The 10,815-nt window shown below is 67.2% G+C and overlaps 3 protein-coding genes across 5 annotated transcripts; 2 read left to right on the top strand and 1 right to left on the bottom strand.

The window, feature by feature from the left end:
* Positions 1-2,001: 2,001 nt before the first annotated feature.
* Positions 2,002-3,064, top strand: LOC136305644 (tyrosine-protein phosphatase non-receptor type 18-like). Of its 2 annotated transcripts, XM_066208951.1 has the most exons (5): positions 2,028-2,093; positions 2,360-2,415; positions 2,503-2,693; positions 2,787-2,861; positions 2,977-3,064. In XM_066208951.1, the coding sequence occupies exons 1-5, from the start codon at positions 2,043-2,045 to the stop codon at positions 3,042-3,044; spliced, it is 441 nt and encodes a 146-aa protein (XP_066065048.1). In that variant the 5' UTR covers positions 2,028-2,042; the 3' UTR covers positions 3,045-3,064. The 2 variants fall into 2 exon arrangements, with proteins under 2 accessions (XP_066065049.1, XP_066065048.1); XM_066208952.1 differs by lacking the exon at positions 2,787-2,861 and having other exon boundaries at positions 2,002-2,093; positions 2,977-3,044.
* A 67-nt stretch (positions 3,065-3,131) lies between these two features.
* Positions 3,132-7,992, bottom strand: IMP4 (IMP U3 small nucleolar ribonucleoprotein 4). Its single transcript, XM_066208950.1, has 9 exons — positions 7,956-7,992; positions 7,432-7,540; positions 7,017-7,100; positions 6,275-6,384; positions 5,623-5,755; positions 3,942-4,096; positions 3,651-3,745; positions 3,498-3,568; positions 3,132-3,407 (listed from the first exon to the last, which is right to left on the bottom strand). The coding sequence occupies exons 1-9, from the start codon at positions 7,956-7,958 to the stop codon at positions 3,295-3,297; spliced, it is 873 nt and encodes a 290-aa protein (XP_066065047.1). The 5' UTR covers positions 7,959-7,992; the 3' UTR covers positions 3,132-3,294.
* Positions 7,993-8,170: 178 nt separating this feature from the next.
* CCDC115 (coiled-coil domain containing 115) lies at positions 8,171-10,742 on the top strand. Of its 2 annotated transcripts, XM_066208946.1 has the most exons (7): positions 8,171-8,252; positions 8,591-8,691; positions 8,966-9,069; positions 9,494-9,585; positions 9,798-9,926; positions 10,265-10,495; positions 10,582-10,742. In XM_066208946.1, exons 1-6 carry the CDS (start codon positions 8,246-8,248, stop codon positions 10,459-10,461), a joined length of 630 nt encoding a protein of 209 aa, XP_066065043.1. In that variant the 5' UTR covers positions 8,171-8,245; the 3' UTR covers positions 10,462-10,495; positions 10,582-10,742. The 2 variants fall into 2 exon arrangements, with proteins under 2 accessions (XP_066065043.1, XP_066065042.1); XM_066208945.1 differs by lacking the exons at positions 8,171-8,252; positions 8,591-8,691 and having other exon boundaries at positions 8,702-9,069.
* The last annotated feature ends 73 nt before the right edge of the window (positions 10,743-10,815 follow it).

Raw genomic sequence — 10,815 nt, forward strand, 5'->3', positions numbered from 1 at the left:
GTGACACGCTGGGGATGTCACCACTGCTGCCACCTCTTCCTCCTCAGGGTGACATGCTGGGGATGTCACTAGCACTGTCATGTCCTCCTGACCAGTGTGACACCCTGGGGATGTCACCATCGCTGTCACCTCCTCTTCATCCCCGACAGGAGGATGTCCTGGGGATGTTGCTGCTGTGGTTATCTCCTCCTCACTGGGTTGACAGCCTGGGGATGTCACCGCCGCTGTCACCGCTGTGGTCACCTCCTCCTCCTCCTCATCCCCAACTGGGGGACACCCCAGTGACGTCACTGCTGTGGTCACCTCCTCTTTGTCACCGAGGTGACAGCTCTGGGACGTTGTGACTGCGTCTGCTGTCACTGCTGCCACCACATCCTCATCCCTGCCACACGGGCCACCTTGGGGTGGCACTGCCACCTCCTCGTCCTCACTGGGGTGGCACCCCAGGGACATTGTGGCTGTCACCACTGCTGCCACCTCCTTGTCCTCCTTCTCCCGATGCCCAGCAGGGTGACACAGGGATGATGTCATGGCCGCTTCTGCTGTCACATCTTCCTCCTCATCCTCCCCACTGTGGTGACAACTTGGGGACGTCGTGTCTGCTGTCCTCACTGGGTCCATCTCCGCCACACCTGTGACCAGCAGGGGGCGCCGGGGCGGTGCCTGAGCACCTGAACAGCCCCGCCCTGCCCTCACCAAGGGTGGGCTCAGGGCTCCGGCACCTGTAGGGGAGGTGGGGTGGGCTCACTGGGGGCGTGGCTCCACAGGCCACGCCCCACATATAATCCACAACCCCCAGGCCCACCCAATACGCCTCAGCCCCGGTGGTCTTCCTCTTAGGCCACGCCCACTAACATCAAGCCACGCCCCCACAGAGCCTCACCCGGCACACCCCACACGTGCCTATCTGGCCACGCCCCCAAAATGAAACCACGCCTCCATCAACACTAAACCACGCCCCTGAAGCAATTTAGCCCCGCCCCCTCATAAGACCCCCGGCCGCCCCCTCCTCGCCTGGCCCCGCCCCCGATCTGGCCCCGCCCCAGCCATGTCCGCCCCCTGTGGCCCCGCCCCCGCGCAGTCCCCGCCCTGTGCGCGCTCACCGGCCGCGCTCCCGCTCCCGCCGCCACCGCCGCTTCCGGGGCCGCCGCGCCGCGCGCCCCGTGACGTCACCACGCCGCCGCATCCACCAATCACCGTGCGGCGCGGAGGAAGGGGGCGCGGCCGCTGAGTGCCGACCAATCAGCGCGCGCGGGGTGGAGCCAAAGGAGTGACGCCTCTTTTGGCGGGTTCTCGCGCTCCACCCCCTTCCCTCATGACTCCCAGTGACGTCACGCAGGGGGCGGGGCGGCCCGCAGCCTCGTGCCGAGGGGCGGGGCCAGAGAGATCGCTATAGGCGCTATAGGAGCCTGGCCCCGCCCCCGCAGGTCCATGAGGGCCATAGGGACCCCCGAATGTCCCTGGGGGCACCCGAGGGGCTGCGGGACCCCAAAGGGCCTTTAGGGGCTCCCAGACGAGCTACAGGAGCCACGGCCACGCCAGCGGTGCTTTAGGAGTTCCCAGAAATCCTATAGGCACCTCCTGAAGAGCTTTAGGGGACCCCAGAAATCCTATAGGCACCCCCTGAAGAGCTTTAGGGGTCCCCAGAAGTTCTTTAGGCTCCCCCTGAAGAGCTTTAGGGGAGCCATGCAGGGACTTTAGGCTCCCCAGATCTCCGCAGCGGCGCTCAGAGGCTCTGTAGGGTCTCACAGACACGCTGCAGGGACAATGGGCACCCCAAGAAGCCCCACAGAGCCCCTAAACGGCTCCTCCCACGTCCATAGGGACCCCCAGTCTCCCACAGGACCCCCCCCCCCCCCAAAGCGCCATAGGGACTTTCCCAGGGGAGCTCCGGGCCCCCACCTCGGGTCCAGCCCAGGGGCAGGGCTCCAGCCGGGGGGCGGTGCCTCGGGGGCCTGAAAACCCCCCAGCTCCCCTCCGCGCCCCCCACACACACCTGAGACCCACCCCCCGTCTCCCCGGCCCTCCCTCAGGACCCCCCCATGGCACCTCCACCGCCCCCCGGCCACCTCAGCCTGACCCGCGGGGTCCAGGTGAGAGAATGGGGGGAGACCCCAGGGGAATGAGGGGAGGGGGGAGCACAGCCCGGAGCTGAGGGGGCCGCGGGCATCCGGGGCGGGGTGGGGACCCGAGGGCGGCCACGGCGTTTCCTGCCCCCGGAAAAGGGAAGTGAAAGAAAAGACCCGGTTGGCTTTGAACGGGGAGGTGACCCCGAGGGGATTTGGGGGAGCTCCGGCAGCCCCCATTTTGGGGGGGGGGGGCCGCAGGTGACCCCCACCCCCCCCTCCTGCCTCCCCAGCCCCCCCTGTACCAGGACGCCGTCGCCCGCCGCGCTCTGCGGCCCGCGCTGCTCAGGTGAGTTGTTGACCAGCGGGGGACAGGTGACCCTGGCCAGGTGTGTCCCTCCCCTCCTTTAACCCCCCCCCTTCCCCATTTCCTCAGGAGCGTTTCGGTGCCGGCCGAGCCCCCCGCGCCCCCCGCCATGGATGTCACCTACGCCGTGGTCAACAAGCCCCGCCGAGGGGGCGTGGCCGCGGGGAGAGGCCCCTCCCCTTTAGGAAGAGACCCCGCCCCCTCCGGCACGTGCTCGCTGCCCGGCAGCCCCGTGCGTCGCCCCTCCCCCAGCCCGGCAGGTGAGTGGGGGGGGTTTGGGGGGAGCCCAGGTGTTGGGGGGAGGAGGGGGGATCCCCAAGACCGATAATTCTGACCCTGTCCCCCCCCTCCAGGCTCCCCCAGACCCACCGATGGCGCCTACGAGGTGGTGACCCCCCCCGTGGAGCCCGGCAGCGGCCCCTCCCTCGGTGAGCACGGGGGTCTCTGGGGTCCTGGGGGGGGGGGTCTCGGTGTCTGGGAGGGGTTTGGGGGGTCCCTGGTGTCCAGCCCCCCCCTCATTAACCCCCTGTTCCCCCCACCCAGGGTTTAATTTCCGCATCGGGAAGCCCAAGGGGCCGCGGGACCCCCCGGCCGAGTGGTCCCAGGTATGAGGGGGGGGGTGGGTCGGACCCCTGGGCCCCCCCCCCAGCACAGGAGGGGCTGCAGCAGAACCCGGCCGATCCTCACAGAGCCCGATATAGAGAAAAACTGATTTATTTTGACAAATAAAAAATTGACTCTGAGAGACCCAGACGTGCCCGGGGGGGGCACAGAGGGGGCTCAGCTGCCCAGGGGGTCTCAGGTCTCCAGGTGAGCCCCACCTGGGGGGGTTCTCCGGGTGTTTGGGGGGTCCTGGGGGGCTCAGGTGGCGCTGAGCAGGCGGCGCTTGGGGGCCGTGGCCGTGTACGGGTGCCAGCGCCACTCCACGTCGGCGGCGTCCCCCTGCTCCAGCGTCCCCAGGCGGATCAGGTAGGCTGGGGGGGACACGTGGGGGAGGAATTTGGGACATCTGGGGACACGAGGGGACGTTTTTAGGGCTGTTGGGGACAGTAGGGGACACTCACGCCTCAGCTGGAAGCGGGGTCCCACCTCCTCCAGCTCCACCGTGCGGCCCCGGCGCCGGTACACGTGGTTCCTGTGGGGACGGGCCGGGGGGGGTCACAGGGGCCCGGGGGGGGGTCTGGCCGTGTCCCCGTGTCCCCCCAGGTGTCACCCACCGCACTAAAATGACGTCATCCTCGTTGGCAAAGGTCACCACGCGGCGGCTGTCGGGGCGGGGGACGGGGAACAGGTGCTTCAGGATGGTCCCAACCTGAGGGGGGGACACGGATGGGACAGGGGTGGGGACAGGGACAGAGAGGGGGACAAGGATAGGACAGGGATGGGGACAGGGATAGGGTCACCCCGCCCCTGGGACGCCCCCGCGTCCCCCCGCAGTGTCCCCATTTCCTCCGCCATGTGCCCCCAGTTCCCCCCGTGTCCCCGTTTGTTGTCCCCCCTGGCCGTACCCTTTTCCCCAGGGTGGAGTCCAGGCGCAGCAGCAGCAGGTGGGGGGCGGCCAGCGGGGCCCCCCCGAGCCCCCCGACCTCCTGGCGCAGCACGGCCCCGCTCAGGGTGAAATGGGCCGTGGGGCCGTGGGGCAGGTGGGACACGGTCAGCCCGTCTGGGGGGGGGCGAGGTTTGGTCAGGACACGCCCCTCAAACAGGCCACACCCTCTTGGGAATAGCCCCGCCCATTCCCCAAAGCCACACCCACTCCCATAAGCCACACTCTCTTCTGAGGAGAGACCCCAAAAAAGGGACCCCCAAATCCGGGGGAGGGATGGGAAGAGGGACCCCCCCAAATTCGAGAGGAATGTGGACAGAGGGACCCCCAAATCTAGGGGAGGGTGGGGAGAGGGACCCTCCAGTCAGGGGACAGGGATCCCCAAACTGGGTGGAAGGGTGACACCCCCACATCCCCAACCCAGCTGGCCCCACCAGTGTCCCCAGAGTCCCCAGTGTCCCCGTGTCCCCAATATCTCCATTGTCCCCACTGTCCCCGGTGTCCCCAGAGTCCCCAGTGTTCCCAGTGTCTCCAGTGTACCTAGAGTCCCCAGTGTCCCCAGTGTCCCCAGTGATCCCAGTGTCCCGGCAGCCCCGTGTCCCCAATATCCCTGGTGTCCGCAGTGTCCCCAGTGTCCCCATTGTCCCCAGTTTCCCCAGTGACCCCAGTGTCCCGGCATCCCCGTGTCTCCAATATCCCCGGTGTCCCCATTGTCCCCACTGTCCCTGGTGTCCCCAGTGCCCCCAGTAGCCCCAGTGTCCCCACTGTCCCCGGTGTCCCCAGTATCCCCAGTGTCCCCAGTATCCCCATTGTCCCCCCATTGTCCCCATTGTCCCCGGTGTCCCCATTGTCCCCAGTGTCCCCGGTGTCCCCAGTATCCCCATTGTCCCCCCAGTGTCCCCATTGTCCCCAGTATCCCCATTGTCCCCATTGTCCCCAGTATCCCCATTGTCCCCAGTGTCCCCCCATTGTCCCCATTGTCCCCAGTGTCCCCACTGTCCCCAGTGTCCCCAGTATCCCCATTGTCCCCAGTGTCCCCAGTGTCCCCAGTATCCCCATTGTCCCCAGTGTCCCTGGTGTCCCCATTGTCCCCATTGTCCCCAGTGTCCCCAGTGTCCCCATTGTCCCCAGTGTCCCCGGTGTCCCCAGTGTCCCCATTGTCCCCAGTTTCCCCAGTGACCCCAGTGTCCCGGCATCCCCGTGTCTCCAATATCCCCGGTGTCCCCATTGTCCCCACTGTCCCTGGTGTCCCCAGTGCCCCCAGTAGCCCCAGTGTCCCCACTGTCCCCGGTGTCCCCAGTATCCCCAGTGTCCCCAGTATCCCCATTGTCCCCAGTGTCCCCCCATTGTCCCCATTGTCCCCGGTGTCCCCATTGTCCCCAGTGTCCCCGGTGTCCCCAGTATCCCCATTGTCCCCCCAGTGTCCCCATTGTCCCCAGTATCCCCATTGTCCCCAGTGTCCCCCCATTGTCCCCATTGTCCCCAGTGTCCCCACTGTCCCCAGTGTCCCCAGTATCCCCATTGTCCCCAGTGTCCCCAGTGTCCCCAGTATCCCCATTGTCCCCAGTGTCCCTGGTGTCCCCATTGTCCCCATTGTCCCCAGTGTCCCCATTGTCCCCAGTGTCCCCGGTGTCCCCACTGACCGGGCCGCCCGCGTGTCTCGTGCACCACCAGCAGGTCGGTGACACCCGCGGCCCGGCAGGCGCCCACCAGAGCGCCCAGCTCGGCACGGCCCCGGTTCATGCGGCGCGCCCCCGGCAGCAGCAGGCACAGCTCCTGGGGACACGGGGACACGGGGCGGGGTCAGCGGGGACACGCCCCCTTGGTGTCGCCCGGTGTCCCTTACAGCATCCCCGTGTCCCCAAATCGCTCCCCCCCGTCCCCATTTGTCCCCTCAACACAGAGTGACAATGTGACTCATGCCTGGCCTCGCCCCGTTCCCAATTTAGGATTACTGAGAGCCACGCCCACATCCAGGCCACGCCCACAATGACCCCTCCCACTCCTATGCATTCGCCACCTGCATTGGCTCAGCCCTAGCACAGTCCCCAAGGGGTGGGGCCAAACAAGCCCCTCCCGCTGCTCAGCCACACCCACCAAAGCCCCACCCCTGCTGAGGCCACACCTTCACACGTAGGATTAAGGTGCTTAAGCTTGGCCACGCCCACCCGGGGCCGCACCCAACTCAGGCCATGCCCACCTGAGCCCCACCCAGCCAAGGCCACACCCAAAGCTGACCACACCCAGCTCAGGCCACACCTACCCTGAGCCCCACCCAGCTCAGGCCACGCCCACCTTGGCGAAAAGTCGCAGGCGCGCGCTGGGGTCACGAGAGGTCGTCACCATCACCTTGGGGGGCTCCAGCCCCGCCCACCTGTACTCGTCATCCTGGCTGTTACCTGTCTCTGGGGCGGAGCTTTGTCAGGCCACGCCTCCTCCAGACACAGCCACGCCCACCACAACCATGCGCACGCCCCAGCGTCAGTTGGGGTCACGTCAGTGACTCACTTTTGGGGGATTTTGGGGGGAGATTTTAATTTTGGGACATTCAGTGTGGGGGCAGTGAGGCCCAGACCCTCATTTTGGGCTGAATTTAATCCTTTCTGGGGAATTTAAAAACCCCACACATAATTTGGGGAAAGGTGTGAAATTCCATCCTGAGCCTGGAGCCGGGCTCTTTTTTAGTTTTTTATTTTCTGGGCTGCCTTCCTCCAGCTCCAGGATTGCCCCCTCCCAGTTTTGGGGTCCAAATCACCATTCAGGGGTCTTGCCTGTCCCCCACCCCTGGGTTTGACGGTTCCAATCTGCCCCGATTTGGGGGTCCCTCTCCCTTCTCTCCCCCCTGAATTCGGGTGTCCCCCTTCCTGCCCTCCCCCCAATTTGGGGGTCCCTTTCCCCACCTCCCCTCTGATTTAGGGGTCTCTCTTCCCCCCCTCTCCCCCCACTTTGGGGGTCCCCCCTTTCCCGAATTTAAGGGTCCCTCTCCCCCCCAATTTGGGGGTCCTTTGCCCCCGATTTGGGGGTCCCTCCGTCTCACCCCCCGGTGCCTCGAAGTCGAACTCGAGCTCCTTCTGCAGGGCCAGCGCCTCGTGCCGCAGCTCCGTGGGCAGCAGCCGATTCTCTGGGGAGGGGGGGAGAGAAACGGGGGAGGCTCAGGCAGGACCCCCACCCCTCCCCAGGCAAACCCCCACCCCAAACGAGGCCCCCAGCCCCAAATAAACCCCCAGTCTCCTCTCTTAACTCCTCTTCAACATCCTCAAACACCCCCCGATGCCCTTAAACTCCCCTCTACCCGCCCCAAGCTCTCTTTAACTCCTCCAGATCTCCTTTGCTGCCCCCAACCCCCTTTTTAGACTCTGGGAATCTCTTCCAACACCCCTCAGCTCCTCCCGGATTCCTCCCGGCCCCTCTTTTCCCCCCCTCCCGCTGCCCTTTTCCCCCTCTCCCGGTACCGTCGAGCGCTCGCCGCAGGTTCTCCCGGCGCTCCCGCTGCCGCTGCTGCTGCTGCTCCTTGGCCCGGCGCTGCAGGTACTCCCGGCGCTCCCGGGCCTGGCGCCGCAGCTGCGACACGGGGACAGACGGAGGTGACACCGGCGGTGACACCGGGGGTGACACACGGGGGTGACACACGGGGGGATGTGGGGAAGGGCACGGTGAGGGGGACACGGGGAGATGAGAGGATGAGGGCGCTGAGGGGGGGAACTGGAGGAAGCAGCGAGGGATGGGGGACAGCGGTGACACTGCGGGACACGGTGACATTGGGGGACAGAGGATAAAGAGTGAGGGACACACGGGGGGCGTGTGGGGACACGGGGAGCGGGGGAGCGCCCGTTGTGGGGGTGGCGCAGAGATGAGGGGATGGACACGGGGGCGATGCGGGGGGAGGTCGGAGGCGCCATGGAGGGACGGGGGACACGGAAGGACACGCGGCGACACTGGGGGGACACGAAACCCCAAAACCCCTCGCCCCCCTCACCATGGCTGCTCCGCTCCGCTCCACACACGCCGGCACTTCCCAGCACCGCCGCCTCCCATTGGTCGAGCGCCGGCGGACCAATCACCGCGCGCGGTGCTGCCGGAAAGGGGCGGGAAAAGCTGCGCCCTCACTCAACATGGCGGCCGGGTCCGCCTCACCCCGCCGCGCTGCCGGCCCTCACGCAAGCCCCGCCCTCCGGGCTGCCGCGCCCGTTGATTGGTTGAGAGGTTCCGGGGCGGGCTGTGATTGGACGAGGCGGGGCCCGGCCTGAGGCCGCGGTGAGGGCGGCGATGGACGGTGAGGGAGCGCCGGGGGGCTCCGGGCGGTTTGGGGGTCCCGGGGGGGTTTGCGGGAGGTCTCCGAGGGTTTTGGGTGGTCTCCAGGAGAACGGGAACGTTTTGGGGTGGGTTTGGGGGGGTGCTCTGGAACCCGAGGGTGTTTTGGGGGGGTTTCCGGGGGGCTGAGGGTGTTTGGGGGGGCTCTGTGGCCATCCGGCGGTATTTCGGGGGGTCTCTGAGGGGCCTGGGGGGTCTCAGGGGACACGGGTGACCCCGTGGGGTTTGGGTGGGTCTGGGGGAGCCCCCGGGGTCCCCCCGGCTGTCGGTGCGGGGTCCGGAGCCGTGTCCCCCGCCCAGGGTCGCTGTCGCTGTCCCTGGACGAGGCGGCGCTGGAGGTGATGGAGGCGCTGGAGCTGCTGCACGAGCGGCGGGAGCAGCTGGAGCAGCACCTGCGGCAGGTGAGGGGACACAGCGGGGACAGGGAGGGGACACAGCGGGGACACGCCATGAGGCCACGTGCTGCCCGTGTCCCCATGTCCTCTCAGTGACTGTCCCTGACCCCATGTCCCCCTGTCACCCTCAATGTCCCCCTGTCCCTCCAGGGCTGGCTGTGCTTGTCCTGTGTCCCCCGCAGGGGTGGCTGTCCCCGTGCTGTGTCCCCAGTGTCCCCAATGTCCCCGCAGGGGTGGCTCTCCCCGTGCTGTGTCCCCAGTGTCCCCAATGTCCCCGCAGGGGTGGCTGTCCCTGGCCCAGGCCCGGTACTCCCTGGGCTGTCACCGCGTCTCGTCCCTGCAGTACGGGGCCACCATGGTGCCCCGAGTGCGTGTGTGCCACAGGTGGGGACAGCGGGGACACGGACACGGGGGGGGACAGCGGGACATTGGGAGGGACACGAGAACACTGGGGACACTCGGTGAGGGGTGACAGGCAAACAGGGAGGGACATAAGGACGTTGGGAACATACTGGGGAGGGTGACAGGGACACTGGGGGGGGACAGCGGGACATTGGGACACTGGGGACACCCAGTGAGGGGTGACAGGGACACTGGGGGGGACACGAGGACATTGAGGACACACTGAGGGGGACACAAAGGGGTGTCCCCAGTTTGGGGAGGTGACACAGGGGTGACACCGATGTCCCCAGTGTGGGGGGAGGTTTAAGAGTGCAGGGGGGTGACAGGGGGGTGCTGGGACCTCCCTGTGGTGGCAAAGGGACAACAGGGCACGCTGGTGACACCGTCCCCACGGTGTCACCCCCAGGCAGGACCCCGAGGGACGCCCCCACTTTGAGGAGGTGCCTGGAACAGGGGGGGACCCCGAGGACCCCGACCCCCAACCGGGGGGGGGTGACGGTGAGAGGGGGGCTGGGGGGATTTTGGGGTCCCTGGGGGGGGGGGGGTCCCCAAAATGTCCCCAGTGGGTTCTGGGGACAGACTGGGGGTTCTGGGGATGTCACCCATGGGTGCTGGGGGTGCAGGGGAGGAACAGGGAGGGGAGTTTGGGGTTTGGGGGGTTCCTCAGTTGTTTTGGGGGGGTCTCTGACCTTTCTCTCCCCCCCCCCCAGGGCTGCGGCAGCGCCGGGGAGCCCCCGAGAAAGGGGAGACCCCCACCCGGCCCCCCCAAGACCCCCTGGGCTGGTTTGGGGTCCTGGTGCCCCCCAGCCTGCGGCAGGCCCAGGGCAGCTTCCAGAGGGGTGAGCACTGGGGGGACTGGGGGGAACTGGGGGGAACTGGGGGGACTGGGAGGAACTGGGGGGAACTGGGGGAACTGGGAACTGGGGGGACTGGGAGGAACTGGGGGGAACTGGGGGGACTGGGGGGACTGGGAGGAACTGGGGGGAACTGGGGGGACTGGGAGGAACTGGGGGAACTGGGGGGACTGGGAGGAACACCCCCAAAACCAGCGAGGGTCCCCAAACCTGGGGGATCCCAAGAATGGGGACAATGCCCCAAACCTGGGCTGTCCCCAAAACCGGGGAGGGCCCGAAGGTCCTGACCCCTGTGACCCCGTTGGTGTCCCCGCTGTCCCCAGGGGTGACGCTGGCCGTGGAGGTGGCCGAGCTCCAGGCCACCGTGGAAGCAGCAGCAGCGCGGTACCGGCGACTCCTGCGGCAGAAATGTCACCTGGGCGGGGACAGCGGGGACAGCCGGAGCCCCACGGGGACCCCTGGGGACAGCAGGGGCACAGGGGACACCGAGGGTGACACGGTGACCGCAGTGAGTGCATGAATGGACACCGAGAACGAGGAGGACACGTCTGCAGGTGACACGGGGGGACACATGGGAGCGCAGGTGACACAGTGAGCCACGGGGACACAGGTGACACGGGGCTGTGCTGACCCTTCACAGGTGACACAGCTGCCACCACGGAGGACAACTGCACCTGCCTGTGCCTGACACCAAGTCCCCAAGGCCTGCAGGTGACACTGAGGACGTCGCAGGTGACACCGTGACTGAGGGGGGGTCCCCTCATGTCCCCACCCCCAATAAAGCCACCATGGTGTCCCCGATTTGTCACCATCCCGGTGCCACCACAGGGTCATTTGTCACCTCTGTCCCATGCCGGCCGTGCCAGCGCCACGT

This window comes from Chamaea fasciata, unplaced genomic scaffold, assembly GCF_029207755.1.
Source record: "Chamaea fasciata isolate MVZ Bird 193981 ecotype frontalis unplaced genomic scaffold, bChaFas1.0.hap1 SCAF_550, whole genome shotgun sequence".
Lineage (NCBI taxonomy): Eukaryota > Metazoa > Chordata > Aves > Passeriformes > Sylviidae > Chamaea > Chamaea fasciata.